This window comes from Helianthus annuus, chromosome 11 (assembly GCF_002127325.2).
Source record: "Helianthus annuus cultivar XRQ/B chromosome 11, HanXRQr2.0-SUNRISE, whole genome shotgun sequence".
In the NCBI taxonomy this organism is placed as follows: Eukaryota; Viridiplantae; Streptophyta; class Magnoliopsida; order Asterales; family Asteraceae; genus Helianthus; species Helianthus annuus.
In genome coordinates this window covers 102,681,380-102,700,822 of record NC_035443.2, presented here as the reverse complement: position 1 = coordinate 102,700,822, position 19,443 = coordinate 102,681,380, and the positions used below count along the sequence as shown (strand labels likewise).

General features: G+C 39.8%; 1 protein-coding gene across 1 annotated transcript; it reads left to right on the top strand.

Moving 5' to 3' along the window:
* Positions 1-6,880: 6,880 nt before the first annotated feature.
* LOC110888176 lies at positions 6,881-9,824 on the top strand. Its single transcript, XM_022135716.1, has 2 exons — positions 6,881-8,312; positions 8,428-9,824. Exons 1-2 carry the CDS (start codon positions 6,881-6,883, stop codon positions 9,822-9,824), a joined length of 2,829 nt encoding a protein of 942 aa, XP_021991408.1.
* Positions 9,825-19,443: the final 9,619 nt, after the last annotated feature.

Sequence of the window (19,443 nt, the reverse complement as noted above, 5' to 3'; positions counted from 1 at the left end):
GGCAGCCCCGGTTGCTCGTGCTCCTTATCGTCTTGCGCCAGGGGAGTTACAGGAATTGTCAAACCAACTCCAAGAGCTATTGGATAGGGGTTTCATCCGACCTAGCTCTTCCCCTTGGGGAGCCCCAGTTCTATTTGTGAAAAAGAAGGATGGGTCTTTCCGGATGTGTGTAGATTATCGCGAGCTCAACAAGGTGACGATTAAAAACCGATATCCTTTGCCTCGTATTGACGATCTGTTTGACCAGCTGCAAGGGTCAAGTTTTTATTCAAAAATCGACTTAAGGTCGGGATATCATCAGGTGCGAGTTAGAGAAGAAGACGTTCCCAAAACAGCGTTTCGGACGCGATATGGTCACTACGAGTTCTTGGTTATGCCCTTCGGGTTGACCAACGCACCAGCGGTCTTCATGGATCTCATGAACCGCGTGTGCAAGCCATACCTTGATGACTTCGTTATCGTTTTTATCGACGACATTCTAATTTATTCCAAGAGCAAGGAAGATCATGAGCGGCATCTGCGCCTCATCTTAGAACTCCTGAGGAGGGAGCAACTGTATGCAAAATTTTCGAAGTGTGATTTTTGGATACGGGAGGTGCATTTTCTGGGGCATATAGTTAACGAATTGGGCATACATGTGGATCCTGCCAAGATCGACGCCATTAGAAATTGGGCGGCACCAAAGAATCCTTCGGAGGTGCGGCAATTTCTCGGTCTAGCAGGGTACTATCGTCGTTTTATTCAGAATTTCTCGAAGATTGCTCAGCCACTCACCTCATTAACACAGAAGAAGGTAGTTTATTCATGGGGAACGAAACAGGAGGATGCATTTCAGCTTTTGAAACAAAAATTATGCAGCGCGCCGATTCTATCTCTACCAGATGGTACCGAGGATTTTGTGGTTTATTGTGATGCTTCGATTCAGGGACTCGGTTGCGTGTTGATGCAACGCGAGAAGGTGATAGCTTATGCTTCCCGTCAGTTGAAAGTACACGAGAAAAACTACACGACACACGACTTGGAGTTGGGAGCAGTGGTCTTTGCACTGAAGATTTGGAGGCATTATCTCTACGGCACGAAATGCACCATCTATACTGATCACAAGAGCCTTCAGCATATCTTCGATCAGTAAGAGTTGAATATGCGTCAGCGTCGCTGGGTGGAGTTGTTCAATGATTACGAGTGTGCCATCAAGTATCACCCGGGTAAAGCTAACGTTGTAGCGGATGCTCTTAGCCGCAAGGAACCAAAGCCGAAGCGTATTCGTGCCCTACAGCTTACTATTCACTCTGATCTACCTGCTCGGATCCGTTCAGCCCAGATTGAAGCATTGAAGGAAGACAACATCGAGGCTGAAGGATTACGAGGTCTACACAAGAAGAAATTCGAGCAACGGTCTGACGGTATCTACTACTTCATGGAACGAATATGGGTTCCTTTATTTGGTGATCTTCGAGAGCTTGTGATGGACGAAGCACACAAGTCACGATATTCTATTCACCCAGGGTCCGATAAGATGTACCAGGACCTCAAGGTTTTGTATTGGTGGCCGAATATGAAAGCTCTCATCGCAACATACGTGAGTAAGTGCTTGACTTGTGCTAGGGTTAAAGCAGAGTACCAGAAACCTTCGGGTCTACTTCAACAGCCGGAGATACCCATGTGGAAATGGGAACAGATTGCTATGGATTTTGTTACGGGGTTACCGAGAACGCAGGCTGGGAACGACACTATATGGGTGATTGTCGATCGTCTCACCAAGTCAGCACACTTCTTAGCGATCAAGGAAACAGATAAGTATTCGCAACTCGCAGCGGTGTATCTTAAAGAGGTGGTTTCTAGGCACGGAGTGCCGACTTCTATTATTTCTGATCGAGATCCTCGTTTTACTTCGGAGTTATGGCAGGCTATGCATAAGTCGTTCGGCTCGCGTCTCGATATGAGCACGGCCTATCACCCACAAACGGATGGTCAGAGTGAACGCACTATTCAGACGCTAGAGGATATGCTGCGGGCATGCGTTATTGATTTTGGGAAAGGATGGGAGAAGCATTTGCCGTTGGTCGAGTTTTCCTACAATAACAGCTACCACACCAGTATCAAGGCGGCACCATTTGAGGCACTGTACGGGAGGAAGTGTCGTTCACCTCTTTGCTGGGCTGAAGTGGGTGATAGTCAGATCACAGGTCCTGAGATAGTACTCGAAACTTCAGAAAAGATCGTGAAAATCAGAGAACGTATGGCAGCTGCTCGTGATCGCCAGAAAGCCTATGCAGACAAGCGTGCCAAGGAGGTAGTGTTTGAAGTGAATGACCGAGTTATGTTAAAAGTCTCACCGTGGAAAGGGGTTGTGCGCTTTGGGAAACGTGGCAAGCTGAATCCACGTTATGTTGGGCCGTTTAAGGTTCTGGAACGTATCGGTAAGGTGGCTTATAGGTTGGAGTTACCTACTGAACTGGGTAATGTTCACGATGTATTTCATGTATCACAGTTAAAGAAGTGTTATGCTGACAACCCATTAACGGTACCTTTTCAAGAATTAAAGATCGACGACAAGCTGCGGTTTGTAGAAGAACCCATCGAAATCATGGATCGTGAGGTCAAAGTCCGTAAACACAGTCGTATTCCCATCGTGAGGGTTCGTTGGAACTCAAGACGTGGACCGGAGTTCACGTGGGAGCGCGAGGATCAAATGAAATTAAAGTACCCTCATCTTTTTCCCAAAGACAAAGCAGAATCAAGCAAAACTGGTGAATCTCGGGGCGAGATTCCTTTTCAAGTTGGGGATGATGTAGCACCTGAGCAAATTCCGCAACAATCTTGATTCGTCACTTCGTTTTCCGTACCTACTTGTCAAATTTCGGGACGAAATTTCTTTCAAGTTGGGGATGATGTGACAACCCGAACTTTCAAGGTAAAGTTCCATCTTTTAATCCTTATTTCTCGTTATCTTTCCCGATTATGATTAAGACGTTATGATCTTATAATCTTGTCAAACTGAATGATGCGATAACTTATCTAGTAATGTTTCGACATTTGGGCCGCATACCAAATGGGTCGCATCTTTACATGTTATCACTCGGCAACGTATTCAGCCCTCCACATGGGCCACCGAGCCTAATGAACATGTAAATTAATCTTGGTTCGAGACTGCGCATTACCGGTTGATCTAGGCCCACTTAAATAATTGACTTCGGCCCACTACGTGTTCTATTTTATTAGGGAATGTTGCATGTTCACCGGCCCACTTGTGATATAAATCACGTAGACCCTATTCACAACCTAAAATATCATTTAGCAAACCCTAGACCCCTAAGAATATCGACGGCAGCAGCTCTTGAAGAACCATCCCTTCGTAATTGCTCTAGCATACACTACGTCATCATCGGTTAGTATATTGTTACTGATTTCAATGTAGACTAATGACTTGTGATTTTGTGTGCTAATACATGATGTAATAATGTTAGAAATTATAAGTTGTTGGCTGTTATCGGTTTGTGTGATATCATTTTGTGTGCACAATTTTGTTAATGGATGCCATCGGTTGTGAGGATCCATGGAAGGAAGCCACATGGTTACACAAAATTTATATTCTGAAGGTGAACTGGGCGGCCCATGTGCGACTAAACCAAGCACGTGAACTTGGCGGCTCTTGTCTGTGCTGTATGTTGGCCATGTGCAACTAAAAAGTAATTTGTATATCATAATCACACAAGGTAACCGATTGGGTAGAAGATTAGGAGATGGGGGTTTAGTTAGTGGGTCTCATGGGCGGCTTGTAAGAGTAACAGCCAATGAACAAAAAAAGGGGCGGCCATGTTCAAGTAAAATTGTGTAATGATTAATTATTGAGGTGAGAATGTGGGTCGGTTGGTTGTGAGCATGGATTTTGATTATAAAATTTATAAAGGAAATCGAATTGAATTTCATTGGACCGATTGTTAACACTAAATGTAAGTCAGATTCCTTTTAGTATTGAAAGGAGGGAAATGCTTTTGTTTGTTATTGAACCGACCATACCATGATAATGATGATGCTATGTTGGGTTTATATAGTTCGTTCACAAATCAGGAATGGGGGATTGGGCCGCACCAGAATTGTCTAATGCACACATTTAAATTAGTCTATTAGATGTTGGGCTGCACACGCTATGTATGGGCCGGGTTATAGAATGGAGCATACTACATCGCACATCTACGTAAATAGGAATGTTATTTGTATAGTATGCGAACTCCACATGTATATACAGTCACACATTAGAGGCTCGGTCACACAAATCACCTTGGGCCTTAAATTGATTTGAGTTGCGCACTGTTAAGTTGCTAGTTGGGATATGAAGTGAATATGAAATTGCATGGTTAGACTGTATGTAGTATCTTATGTGATGCTATGCGTTGTTTGTGTGTACTATGTGATGGTAACAAACTGTTATGTACATAATTAATTGTTATGTGTACTCTTGATACATCACTAGTGTAATATGTGCAACGGGTATGAAATCTGCGTGCTACTAAACTGACCATTATCGATAATTATATTAGGATTTGGTTGATCGACTATAAACGAGTAACTAATCATACCGAGCAATCTCAGGTGAGTTCACTACATCCGAGCATGCGTCCCAGTGGTTGGGGACAGTCAGTGGGTATTCCATGGGGGGATAAGGCTTTGGGTAAAAACGAGTATATTGGTTAATGATCTCACCTATCATCTTTTGTAAGTCCCTCATCGGGTATTAGTTAGTAGCGCTACTTAGGTTTGGCACCCTCACACCGCTCCTGTAGAGGACGGAAGTGAACTAATGACCCAGTCTGGCCCAGTACTAGATAGGAGTACGTGGGAAGGGCAGTCGTGTATTTCAGGAGCCGTCATTGTTCGGAAATGAGATATTAACAATATTACTTGCTTTGGTTATTGAACTGTTTTACAACGGGTAACAAACATTTTCTAAAACTGTGAACTCGCCAGCTTTGTCTGATACGTGTGTTACATGCTCGCAGGTCCTTAGGTACTTGGAACGCGGGAACTTGCTGGCTGGAGGGCGCGAGTGGTCATGGTTGCTTTGCTGAGTTATTTCACAAACATTTATTTACTTTGATTGTGTGAAACATATACTTTGTTACACGTTAATGCTTCCGCTGAACTTATGGTTTTTGAACAACTTATGTTGGGATTTATTTATTATTAAATGATGAAACTTTATTTCAAACTTGTGATTCAATGTAATTGGTGGCTCATTGCTAGTCGTCACACGCCTAACAGGGACACTCCCTAGGTGGTAATTTTGGGGGTGTGACATTATCAGTCGTTGGGCTTCTCTTCGAACACTTTGAAGTATCTGACGCTGTAAGAATCCTCAATCTTTATCTTCTCTTCTCTTTCATCACCAACAAACTTTTTCCTTCGGATGTTGACGTCTTTTCTATTCATCAGCATCAACATACACTCCCCCCTCGAATGTTGAATCTTTAATCTCGTCAGCAACAGCAATCTCAGGATCAGAACCTGGCTCTTTGTCATTCAGACTCCCCCTCTCAATCAGCTGGGATCGCAGTCTGGCTTTCACAGGTTCAAGATCGTTGCCTGACTCAAATCTGCACATTCTCTACCACAAACATAAGTTTTATGATATTTAAACTTTAACACACTCAGACACCACTTATAAAATCACAAAATGATTTATCTTTTAGATTCTGATGAACCACTTGCAGGAGTATCATTTTCAAAACTTCTTATGACCACTTGTAAGATAGATTTTAAACTCTTTTTATTCAAACTCCCCTTCACACAATGTCATCATGTTTAGCACTTGGAATTTTGAAAATCAGCTCTCCAACACCAGTTGTCGAAAATCTTTTTTAATTTTTCAAAAATTTATGCTAAAACACACTAAAATCTTTTTGGATTTTTAAAATTCAAAACTGACACCACATGTAGGAATACAACTATGCAACAATGTAATCTATACAGACAATATTTTTGTGAGTTTGTGTAAGAGGATCATATCAGTTTAGTTTATGAGACAAATCACCAACACCGTTAAGCTTCATTTCATTTTAAGTTCTAAACAATTCACCTAGATTGTCAGTATACTGGTCCACTTAAATTTTCACACAAAGTTCAATTGTTTCGAGATACGATATTAATGTCTTGGATACTTAAACTTATTCGCATGTCCCACCACTTGAATATACTCCTGTATCCAGATCCCAATATTCAGTCTTACAGGTGAGTATACCTAGATGATATCTGTAAGGGGTTAGATGCAAAACCGTAAAAGCTCAGGTCAGAACTTCCGTTCAGCAGAGAGATGACGGTTCGACTTTTGGTGTGTCCCCTTTAGAGGATCTTTTCTTCAACAGCAATGATTATCAATTTTATTGTTTCATCATTTTTGCTGAGGGTGGTGCTACATTTCAAGCATTTGCAGAAAGTATTATACGGGGACTAGGTCAGAATTTCCATTCAGCAGAAGTCCCGGGATAATACCCCAGATATCACTGAGTATAAAGACCTAGTATCTCAGAAAAAGGGACCTTTCAAACAAGATTTCGGGGGTTACTCATATATCCAAGAAATGTTACCCACGAGACATTTTACATGCACATATGGCTCTGGGCGAAATTGGCGACCGTGTGAAACCCTAGTTTTCTTGCTCGTCTGTTCATACTGATCTTCTTCTTGATCGATCTGGGTTAGCAATTGTGGTGTTGTCGTTCCTTCTGAGTAAGGATACTAGACTTTACCTTGGTTACTAATCTTTTGACGTCAGGATTAGGGTTAGTTTTTATTTCTTTTACTGCTAGGGTTTGTTGTCAATTCGCTTTGGTTCTTGGTTATTCGTATTTTCTTCCTTGCATGGTTCTAGATTTATTGTGGTATGGATTATAGTTACTTCAAGCCGTCGGATATGGATGCAAGACATGTCAAGCCGCCGGATATTCTGTCTTCCTCGTCAAACCCTAATAAGGGTTTTGCTACTAGATTACTGAACATTGACGGCAAAACATTCTGTCCGCGTAGGGGTGTTGTGTCTGATCAACAACAGGGACCGAAGGTAGTTAATGTCATAGATGAACTTACCAAAATCACAGTTCCAGTCAATCTTAATGCCGATGATCATGATGTCGTTAAGCCTAATGCTGTGCATGATGAGGTTTTCTGGGAAGCTAGTAAGGAGGAGAAAACAGTCTCGTATGCTGAAAAGGTGCAGTCCACTCGTAAGAAAAGGGAGGTAAATTTCAGACTCTTGGAACCTAAGGAAACGAGAGATGATGCTGATATTGTTATACCGAAAGAGGTTGTGCAGCAGGTTCAAGACAAATTCGATAATGTCCTCTATGGTTATTTTTTAGGGAATAGATTGCCGTTTCCTGTGGTTGAGTATTATGCAAAGAATGTCTGGGCAAAGTTTGGGTTTTCAAAACTTATGATGAACACGTCAGGTTTCTTTTTCTTCAAGTTTGACTCGAAGGAAGGATTGACTAAGGTGTTGGAAGGAGGACCATGGTTAATACGAAAAGTCCCGTTATTTCTGAACATATGGTCTCCGAAGGTTACACTCAAGAAAGATAGTATCAAAACCGTTCCAATATGGGTTAAGTTGCACAATGTGCCGATTTCAGTTTATACGGATGATGGATTGAGATTGTTGGCTTCGAAGCTAGGGGTTCCTAAAAGGTTAGATTACTATACAGCTGATATGTGTGTTGAAAACTGGGGAAGGAGTAGTTATGCTCGTGCGATGATTGAGTTAAATGCTGATAACGAGCTGAAGGATCACATTACTGTAGCTATCCCTAAAATGGATGAGGATGGGTTCATTTTGGAACGGGTTAAAGTTGAATATGAGTGGAGGCCGTTACGCTGTAGTACATGCTGTTTGTTTAGTCATGATGACAATACGTGTAGCAAGAAACCTAATGGTAAGGCTAAGATGGTTACTGTTGATGAGGAGGGTTTTGTTACTGATAAAAGGAAGATGGCGAGGTACTCGTTCCCTCAAAAGAAGCAGAAACCTAAGGTTGTGTATAAACCTAAGACTAATAAATATCATGCAAGTACGTCTGGAACGAAGGGGGATAATTCGGCGGCTGTGCAGTTGTCAAACTCCTTTGCGGTGCTTGATAATGATAAGAATAATGAGAAAAGGGATCCGACTAGTGCCAAGTCGATGATTGATGAAAATCATGGTACCCGTATACAACAACCTGATGAAGTTAAGGAGTTGAATCCGACAGAGATGGCTGATTTTATGAGTGGTAACATGAATAATCAAAATTCTGAGGGGGCAAGCACTCCCGGTGACAATGGTTTTAATGGGTAGCTTAGCTGCTTGGAACATAAGGGGTCTGAACCAACCCCTGAAACAAAGTGAGGTTCGCCATTTTATTGCGGAGAATCATTTAAGTGTTTGTGCCATTTTAGAGTCTCATGTGGCTGTTAATAAGCTGAATAAGATATGTGAGAAGATTTTTCGGAATTGGAAGTGGACATCGAACGGAGGTATGTGTCATAGAGGTACGAGGGTGATATTGGGGTGGAATGCGGATGATATTGATCTTATGGTTATATCCCAATCAGACCAGGTTATTCATGCTCAGGTATTGTTAAAATCGGTCAAAAAGAAGATATTTTGTTCTTTTGTGCATGCGGAAAACAAATATCAGGATAGGAGAAGCTTGTGGGCTGATTTGTGTAACTTTAAAGGCCTCACTCATGATACCCCTTGGGTTGTAATGGGTGATTTCAATGTCGCTTTGAATATGGAGGATTTTACTATGGGGCCGTCCTCCCACACAATAGCTATGCGAGAATTCTATGATTGTGTTCAAGAGGCAGAATTGATCGATGTTAAGAGTCATGGGTTGCATTATACTTGGAATCAAAAACCAAAGGATGGGGTAGGAATGCTAAAGAAGATTGACCGTATTATGGGTAACATCAAACTCTTAGATGTTTTCTCGGATGCTTATGCTATGTTTCAGCCTTTCCGTGTTTCAGATCATGCTCCTGCTATCTTGAAATTATTTTCTATGTCTACGGACCGGCCTAAACCTTTTAAATTCCCAAACTTTATTGTGACAAAGCCTGAGTTCCGTCAAGCTGTGATGTCCGAATGGACTAAAACTGTGGAGGGTGCTACCATGTTTTCTGTGGTTAAGAAAATGAAGGGTCTGAAATCACATTTTAGGAGGATATTGCGTAATCAAGGTAATCTCCATAAAAGAGTTACTGACTTACGGAATGAGCTGGACCAGATTCAAAAACAGGTGGAAGCTCATCCTTTTGATGCTGCTATTCGGTCTTCTGAGACTATCTGTTTGCGAGACTTCAAGTCAGCGGTTTATGATGAGGAGTGTTTCTTGAAACAAAAATCTAAAGTGCAATGGTTATGTGCGGGTGATTCAAATACATCCTACTTTCATAATAGTGTGAAAAGTAGGAATGCTAGAAATAAAATCAATTGCATTAAGGATACGAATGGGAACCAGTATGAGGGAGTTGATGTCGCGGCTGCTTTGCTAAACCATTATTCAGCTTTCATGGGCACCGAAGATAAAGTGGCTAGGTTGGATGATGCAGATTTATTTGTTAATGTTTTGCAGCAGAATGTGGCGGAGACTATGGTGAGACAGGTTACCGATGATGAAGTTAAACAGGCTATGTTCAGTATAAGTGAGAATAAGGCTCCAGGTCCGGACGGATACACTTCAGCGTTTTTTAAAAATGCCTGGGATGTTGTGGGCGGTGAAGTTAAAAAGGCGGTGTGTGATTTCTTTAATACGGGCAAATTCTTAAGCAGATTAACCATACGATTTTAGCGTTGGTGCCAAAGATGGATACTCCAAATACAGTTCTTGACTACAGGCCAATATCATGTTGTAATGTGATATATAAGTGTATCAGCAAAATAATCACTAATCGTGTGAAGGGGTGTTTGGGGACTCTAGTGAACATTAACCAATCGGCGTTTGTTCCTGGTAGAAAGATATCTGATAATATTCTTATTACGCAGGAGCTTATGCATAATTATCATGTGGATCGTGGTCCTCCGAGGTGTGCTTTGAAGATTGACATCCAGAAAGCTTATGATACTGTAAGCTGGTCTTTTTTAGAAGCTATTTTAGTCCGGTTTGGTTTTCACCGGAAAATGGTTGCTTGGATTATGCCGTGTGTCACAACGGTATCCTACTCGGTTAGCGTAAATGGCGAGTTGCATGGTTATTTTTCAGGGAAACGGGGTCTTCGTCAAGGAGATCCAATGTCCCCGTACCTATTCACGTTGATTATGGAGGTGTTATCTCTCATGTTACAAAAGATGGCGTTAAACCCTGCTTTCAAGTTCCATAGTCACTGTTCTAAACAAAAGATTATCAACGTATCATTTGCTGATGACTTATTTGTTTTTGTTAATGGAGATACTGGATCGGTTAAGCTTGTTCGGAATGTTTTGGAGAAGTTCACTAGTGTTTCGGGCATGGTCCCTAGCTTGCCCAAGAGTACGGTTTTTTTCTGCAATGTTCCAAGCCAAGTAAAAGCTGAAATCCTGAGCTTGTTGCCGTTTCGTGAGGGTGAACTTCCGGTTCGCTACCTCGGGGTTCCCTTAATCTCTACTAAGTTATCTTTTAGAGATTGCCGGGTTCTGGTGGAACGTATGGAGAGGAAGGTTGATAATTGGATGTCTAAATTGTTATCGTTTGCAGGTCGATTGCAGCTCCTTAACTCTGTTCTTGCAGCAATGTATACGTATTGGGCCTCGGTTTTTATTTTGCCAATGCGTATAGTCAAGGATCTGGAAAAGAGAATGCGAAGGTTTCTTTGGAATGGGGGGGCTCCTGGGAGTATTCGGTCTAAAGTCGCGTGGAAGGACGTTTGTTTGCCTAAGGATGAGGGGGGTCTTGGAATCCGAAATATCTCAGATGTGAACAAAGCACTTATGATGTCGCATATTTGGAGCATTATTACCAACCGGGAATCCTTGTGGGTCAAATGGATCCATTCTTACAAGATAAAAGGCAGAAATTTTTGGGAGATTCAAAGTCGTGGGGTTTTGACTTGGAGTTGGCGAAAGATTTTATCTATTCGTCCGTTGGTCAGACCTTATGTTTGGAAGTTAATTGGGAGTGGTTCCCAAACAAACGCGTGGAGTGATAATTGGTGCTCGTGCAGTCCGATCCGAAACTTTATTACACCAAGGAGAATTGCCCAAGCGGGTTTTAATTTGCAAACTACTGTTGCAGAGCTTGTAGACGCTAATGGCAACTGGCGGTGGCCTCAGGCATGGTATGACTTATTCCCAGTACTCATAAATGTCATGGCTCCTTCTCTTGTTCCTGATTCGGTTGACAGACTGGGATGGAGAGAGGTGGGAGGGAAAATTGTGCATTTTAGCTCTTGGGAAGCTTGGAATAATCTTCGGGCAATTGATCATATTGGGAGGAAACCCTAGCAGAGGGGCGATTCTGGGCGATTTGGGGGAAAACCGTGAAACCTTCAACTTCTTTCATCAAATCCTAGTCTTGATTGATCTGTTTAGCATCTAGGGATATCGATTTTCATCAATCGATCCTCTATTTCTAACCATTTGAAATCAGATTAGGATTATTGATTTTTTTAGGGTTTCGGTTTTTGTTAACTTTATGTTCGTCTGTCATTTGATTACGGGGTTAAAGGGCTGAAGCTTATTACATCGTCGATTTGTATTAGGGTTTCAGTACTTTCAATCTTTGTCCTTTTCAGATCAGGGTTGTGCGGCGCTTCAGATTAGGGTTTGCGGCGCTGATTATACTCGTTTTTCTGATTCGGTAGGGTTTGTTGATTTTGCGAACTAGGGTTTGGCGGCTGGATTACTCTCCCGATTGCGGCTGATTAGTGGTTGCGGCTGCTAGGGTTTTTAGTCGGCTTGCTTATTGAACGAAATTCTGGTTTGACAACTTTGGGATGGATGATTTAGATGGCTCTGGTGGAAACCAACAGCCCATTCGTGGGAAGCCACGGGCAACGTTTGAACAAATTGCTGCTCGTTTTCTCGATGTAGATGGGAATTCATTGCAGCCAAAGTGTGGTGTACCGATTACAACACAAAGTGACCCCAAGGCTACAAACATCATCGATGAACTCACCAAGGTCACAGTTCCGGTTCGGTTAGAAAAACGGGATGTTCAAAAGTCAGATAATTTTTGGGATTATCCTAGCAAATTTACGCCAAAATCAGACCTCTTTGGAGCATCTTTCTCGGCTGATAAAAGGAAACAAACAGGTTCTGGGGCCGTGGAACAACTATCCTTTGCGAATGTTGTGAAGGATAATACTGAGAAAGTTAAGGTGAACTTTAGGGTGATGGAATCGGTTGAGGCTGTTGACGGAGCTGATGTTGTCATTCCATTGTCTTCAGTTAAACAAGTCACTGACAGGTATGCGAATACTTTGTATGGTTATTTTCTGGGTAAACGGCTGGCATTTCCTGTGGTTGATTTCTTTGCAAAGAATAATTGGGCGAAATATGGGTTGTCAAGAATGATGATGAATGCTCACGGGTTTTTCTTCTTTAAGTTCAAAACAAAAGAAGGGATGGATCAAATGTTAGAGGATGGACCGTGGATGATAAGAAATGTTCCAATAATTTTGAAAGAGTGGTCGGCCTCTATCAAGTTGGAAAAAGAGGATTTAAAAGCTATCCCAGTTTGGGTCAAGATGCATGATGTCCCGTTAGCGGCATTTACTGAGGATGGGCTCAGTCTACTTGCATCTAAGATTGGGGTGCCTATAATGTTAGATACGTATACTGCCACAATGTGTGCGGAATCTTGGGGAAGAAGCAGTTATGCTAGAGCTCTTATTGAAGTTCAAGCGGGGGCTGAGTTAAAAAAGAGTGTTACTGTGGCTATTCCATCTATGGATGGTAGTGGGTATTCAAAGGTGGAAGTCAAGATTGATTACGATTGGGAGCCTCTTAGATGCTCCTCTTGTTGCGTGTTTGGTCATGATGACAACTTGTGCCCGAAGAACATTCAGGTATCTTCTAGTGGGGATGCTGAAAAGCATAATGATGAATTTCAGGTTGTAGGGGGCAAGAAGAAGAAAGTGAACAACCAAGGCATCCACATGAAAAATCAGAAGCCTAAGGTAGTTTACAGGCCAATTGTTAACCCTAAACCAAAATCGTCCTTAAAGAACCCGATGCAGAATCAGGTTTCAACATCTAACCCGTTTGATGTTCTGAGGGATGATACTGGTGAACAGGGAGGTACCACTGTGGGTCGCGTGGAGAAGAAATCGTCGAGTAACAGGCAAGAATCGGATGAGGAGGAGGTTGAGGAAGTATATAATGAAACTAGTGCATTTATGACATCGGGTACTCATCCTTCTTCTTCGAAAGCAGGGGCAAGCACCTCTTCTACCAAGTCTCTAATGGATAGGCTGTCTGCTTTTCGTCTGAAGGGGCTGCTGTTTTGTGGCTTCTTTATTTTCGATGATGGTGGCTGAGGATTATGTTTTATGGTTTTGCATTTTTGTCTACTAGATGTCGTGTCATGATGTATAGTAGACTAGGTTATGGGGTGTTTTAGGTCTTTGGTTTTTGGTTTTGTTTTGTTTTACATATATGGGGCATGTCCTGTATATGAACTAGTGTGGAACTCATCCTCACTACTTGTACTTATTGGCGGTTGCATTTTAATAGAATCACCGGGGTAACCCTTTACCCAAAAAAAAGAATAATCTTCGGGTAAGGGATAACAAGGTGGCTTGGGTGAATATGGTGTGGTATGGCCAGTGCATTCCAAGACATTCTTTTCATCTTTGGTTAGTTCTAAAGAATAAGCTGAAGACACAAGATAGATTGGCAGTTTGGGAAGCGGGGAGTGAAACAAATCTACGTCTTATGTGCTGTCCTCTTTGTAACTATGGACGAGACTCAAGAGATCATTTATTCTTTCAATGCTCTTATGCGGCCAAGATTTGGAGCATTGTCAAGGAAAAAGTTGATATGGTAAATGTAAACGATTCATGGAGCTCAATCATGGCATGGATAGAGCTGAATGCGAGTTCAAAGACTCTGGAACACATTGTGTGTAAGCTGGTGGTAGCGGCCTCTACATACTTTATATGGCAAGAACGGAATAACCGGCTGTTTTCCAACATTCACAGGAAGGAAGAGATGGTGGCACAGATTATTTTGGATATGGTGCGGCTTCGTATAATGAGTTTCAAGATCGGACGTCACGGGAATTATAGGAAGCTTTTGGAAACCTGGGGAGTAAGAGAAGACGAACCGGGCTAATTGCGAGTCTAGTTTGCTAGTGTTTGCAGTTAGTTAGTTTTGTTTTTCGGGTTGTTTTGTTTGTTTGGGCCGCTTGTGAGTTGTTTGTTTTGTGTTGCCTAGGCTTGGCCTGTCAAGCCTAGTAGTGTGTGTCAAACTCTTGTCGCACCCTGTTCTTTGATTCTTTATAATATTCACCGGGGTAACCCTTTACCCAAAAAAGTTTGAAATTTTTAGGTTTATATCTTGTCACAATCTACTAAATGTGCAAAAACCTACTGACATATCCGCAGTGAGATTGTTTATCACATTTTTACTATACATTTCTTTAGCGTGTTGTGATAGTCCACTGATGTACTATCATTTCCTCTTCTTCACAACAAAACTCATTTTGATTTTATCATGTTTTTGACTTTTTCAAATTTTTCTAATGTTTTTGGATTTTCTGAAATTCTCTACTCCCCCTAAAATGCAAACACATTTAAAGAAATTTTAAAACAAAATTTACAAGAAATGTGACAACCGATATCAAATCGCCTCAATTTGCCATCCACTTGGCGTAAACAATCAGAACTCCCCCTTTTAACAAACTATTTTCTCATTATGATTTCAAAACACTTAAGTTTGTTTTAATCAAAATGATTTTTCCGGAAAATAAGTTTAGTTAACTTTATCACTTGTAGGTATGGAGATCCAATGTCTCCTTATCTATTTACTATGGTGATGGAGGTGTTAACTTTGATTCTCTCAAAAGCTGCTGTGTTGGATGCATCCTTTAGATTCCATAACAAGTGTGAGAAGCAAATGATCATTAACTTATGTTTTGCTGATGACCTCTTCCTTTTCGCTAGGGGTGATGTGGGTTCGGTTAAGGTCATTGTGCGGTCCTTGAAGGAGTTTCAGGAAGTTTCAGGTTTGATCCCTAGTAATGCGAAGAGCACAATTTTTTATTGTAATGTATCTAGCTCGGTTAAGGCCAAAATTGCTCATCTCGTTCCATTTGAGGAGGGGAAACTCCCAATTAAGTATCTTGGAGTTCCTTTGCTGGCATCGAGGCTTTTAGTCAAAGATTGCAAGGTTTTGGTGGAGCGCATGAGTAAACGGATCGCTGATTGGAAAAACAGGTTCCTTTCGTTTGCTGGTAGGCTTCAACTTGTGATATCGGTGCTTTCGTCTATACATGTTTACTGGGCGTCAGTGTTCAGTAACATCCATCAAAAACGAATATTCAAAATCCGACCCGTCTTGAAATTCGGATCCTAATCCGTTCAAAAAATCGGGAATTTATATGTTAATTCGGTAAATTACCCAAAATTTTGGGTTAAAATAAATAAATATTATTTATATTAATTAAATAAATTAGTATTGTAAATAAATAAAAGAATTATGAAATTGGTTTTAGTTAAAATGGTTAGTTTAAATCTAACTTAGTTAGTTAAATCATAGTTATATGCTAACCAGGTTAGTATTTAATACAAGGGACCACTAACTGAGTTAGAAAACTCAGTTAGTCCAGTTAAGTGCCAAAAACAGAAAAAAGGGGGGGTTCCTCTTTAAGGAACCGGCCCCTTGCATGTCTCGAACCCGCGACCTCCGCGTTAACAGACGAACTCTTAACCACTCAGCCGGGCATGCCACATCCGAACATATTAGGAAACATATTAATTTTATACACAAATTCGATTTCAAACTGGATTCAGCTTACTGCCAACGAATGACATCAGCAACTTTCCTTCTTTTCGACCTTCTGATTGATCGGTAATTGACAACCAAAACCGCGTGGTCCATGATCACCATTTCCTTATCTTGATCGATTGCCAATCATACGAACCAATCACGAATCTATTTCCGTAATTACGAAACCGTTTCCATTTAAACCGACACCCGATCACCCCTATATATACTGAGCCTCACCACCATCTCGACACCCACTCTCTCTCACTCTCACAGTCACCGTTCGCCGGAGAAGGACTCTCACCGCCGCCGGAGCTATCGTTGTCGCCGGAGAAGACAACCGGAAGCTCGGAGGTTACAACCCAGGAACCCGCAGCCCTTCTGTTCAAACCGCTGCCTTGCCGGAGCTTCGCCGGAGTCGCCGGAGAAGACGACTCGATCCGGTATCAATCCGTTTCCGTTTCCTTCTTTCTTTTTATGTAATTGTAGTTTCTGTATTCTGTTATTCTTACTACTGTTATTATTATTATGATTATAGTTATTATTGTTAATATTATAATATCACCATATTATTACTATTATAATTATTATTATTATTAGTATCTGTAATATAAATGCAGATTTTTTTTTATTAATAATAATTAGAATTATTGTTATTAATCTATTTCATTATTATTAATAATCAGATATAACTTTTAATATTTTAATAAATATTCTGAAGTAATATTATTATAATTATTAATTTCAGAAATTATTATTAATCAGATTATTATTATCATTATGTATTAGAATAAATTATTATTATTATCAATGGTATTACTCAGAATTATTTATAAAAAAAAAATCAGGATCTTTATTATTATTTTTTAATCAGAATTTTATTATTATTAATCAAGATTATTATTATTTTTGTTATTAATCCGAAATATGTAGCATTACTATTATTTTCAGAATTGTTATTATTGTTATTATCAAGTGTAAAATCAGTATTTATCCAATTATGTTTAATAATTTTTTATAAAAATTAGTTATTCTTAGTAACGACAAAATATGTTGAATTATTATATAAAAAAATCAGTTACATTACTACCATTATCACAATTATAACATCAATAAATATTTAGATTATTTATCTACTTTAATATTAACATTTTATTATCCTTCATATTATTGGGTATCATTATGGATTTCCACTAAAGTTCTATTATCATATTTAATTTGTCAATATTATTTAACAAACTCCCAATCACAATAGGGTAAATCTCTTGTGCTCGTTACAATTCTCTTGGACAAACTCTTGCTCTTATTCTTTACCAAGAAACGCAACGCAATCTAAGATGAGTATACATGACCCATCTTCTATTTTCCACTTTTGGGTGCAATATGTATTCTATATCAAACATCACAATCACATCAAACATTTTACGCACACTCAATCCTTACCCTATGTGATACATTTTAATCATGTTAGACATGCTATGCTAATGTAAACATTCATGACTATGTGTTCATTAACTTCGTACAAGCCTCCCCAAACAATGGTAGCGCTATAGGTTGAGAAACGCCCCTCTCGTTATATTAACGGGTATTGTTAGGTTAATCTATGTTAAAACCACCCATACTCTTTTGGGTAGGCACGTTAATTGCGTTAAACTTTGGTTTAGACACGTAGAGTAACATCGTTTCGAGTATATACTGTCAATATGATATTGTATTTCACATTTGGATATGAGCAACATTTTAAACACGTACTATGCTATGTATGAAAACTTGTATACTCGCCAACATGCTTTTGTTGATTTTATTTAAATACATATTGCAGGTTGAATGATCAAGAAAACAAGAATCAAGCTAGGATGGACATTAGAAACCCACTTAGCATTTTTGATTATTGTTGAATGTTATGTTTATTTATTTGGAACTATGTACTCCACTTTACAATTTATGAAATGAATTTAGTAATTTATTGTCACAATAGTGTTATGTTGTTTTGAGCAATTTGTTCGTCTCATCCCGATGTTTCCGCCATCGGTTGGGGTGTGACAGATTGGTATCAGAGCCATAATTATAGGGAATTAGGTAGAATTGCCATACTTTTCCCTAGTATATAGTAGGAGTACTCTGATACCAGATTGGTATCAGAGCCATAACTATAGGGAATTAGGAATGTCTTGCCTAGTCTATAGTTTAAGAGCTTTCTCACTATGTGTTGCTTAAAACAACTTCCTTTCTATCTTCTTTGCTTCCCTCTACTTTCTTTTGGACTCTTAATATACATGCCTTTCCTAAGGCTAACACAATACACACTTGGAGGCTTTGAAGACACTCTTACAACACAATCGAAAAGACTCATCAAGATAGGGGTGATTCCCACACTTGGTGATGATTTTCACTCAGCTATACTTTGAATTTTGCACGAAATCTACCCTCAAGTTAGGAGTGATATCCAAATCGTTAAGGGAGTTTTTCCATTTCATACTCTAGTGGACCCTTATCTTTTGATAAGTACCAACCACGTTAGGGTACGATGTTATCAAGTTAGAGGTGATACTCGCATCTTGTTAACTAGTCCCACTCCTCGATTTTCGCTCTCGCCAAAGTTTCGATTTCCCAATCGATTAAGGACGTGTAGTAACTGGAAGGACAAATATCGTCAGTCGCTCCTCGATGAGAGTATTTGTCTATTAGGCCAAAGCACGTTTCCTTAATTCGAAAATGACTTTGATTCACTTTGGAATTGTCGTATGTTACGTTCCGTGACAATCCATATTTTACGTTAAATCTCTTTTATGTTATCTCAATTATTATGTGTTTTACGTTTGAGCGTTTCATTCATTTCAAGCTTGGAGACACGTTACACACTATCGTCGCAATCTAAAACAATTAATGATACTCTCTCGTGAACAAACTAAATTTATTACGCTTTCATTTTACATGTTACTCTATGTAAATAATTCATGTTACACTATGTGGAAACTCATGTTATGCTATGTGGAATTATTTGGAAAACTATATGTTATGTGTAACTATTTGAAACATTACATACTATGTGACACATTCATAGAAACAGTTTTTCTCAAATAATCATTATGAGCAAGTCTCATTTATTCTCTCTCTTAAATCCTTGAATCTCATCTTTTCTAAAGTGATCCTCTTAGATTTCGAGGACGAAATCTCCTAAAGTAGGGGAGACTGTAACATCCGTCAAAAACGGATATTTAAAATCCGACCCGTCTTGAAATTCGGATCCTAATCCGTTCAAAAAATCGGGAATTTATATGTTAATTCGGTAAATTACCCAAAATTTTGGGTTAAAATAAATAAATATAATATTTATATTAATTAAATAAATTAGTATTGTAAATAAATAAAAGAATTATGAAAATGGTTTTAGTTAAAATGGTTAGTTTAAATCTAACTTAGTTAGTTAAATCATAGTTATATGCTAACTAGGTTAGTATTTAATACAAGGGACCACTAACTGAGTTAGAAAACTCAGTTAGTCC

What these genes read in the sequence shown, in the direction of transcription:
- LOC110888176 (XM_022135716.1), top strand. Translation starts at nt 6,881, where the DNA reads ATGGATTATAGTTACTTCAAGCCGTCGGATATGGATGCAAGACATGTC. An exon ending in AAGCACTCCCGGTGACAATG is followed by an intron (nt 8,313 to 8,427) that starts GTTTTAATGGGT and finishes GTGCCATTTTAG; the next exon opens with AGTCTCATGTGGCTGTTAAT.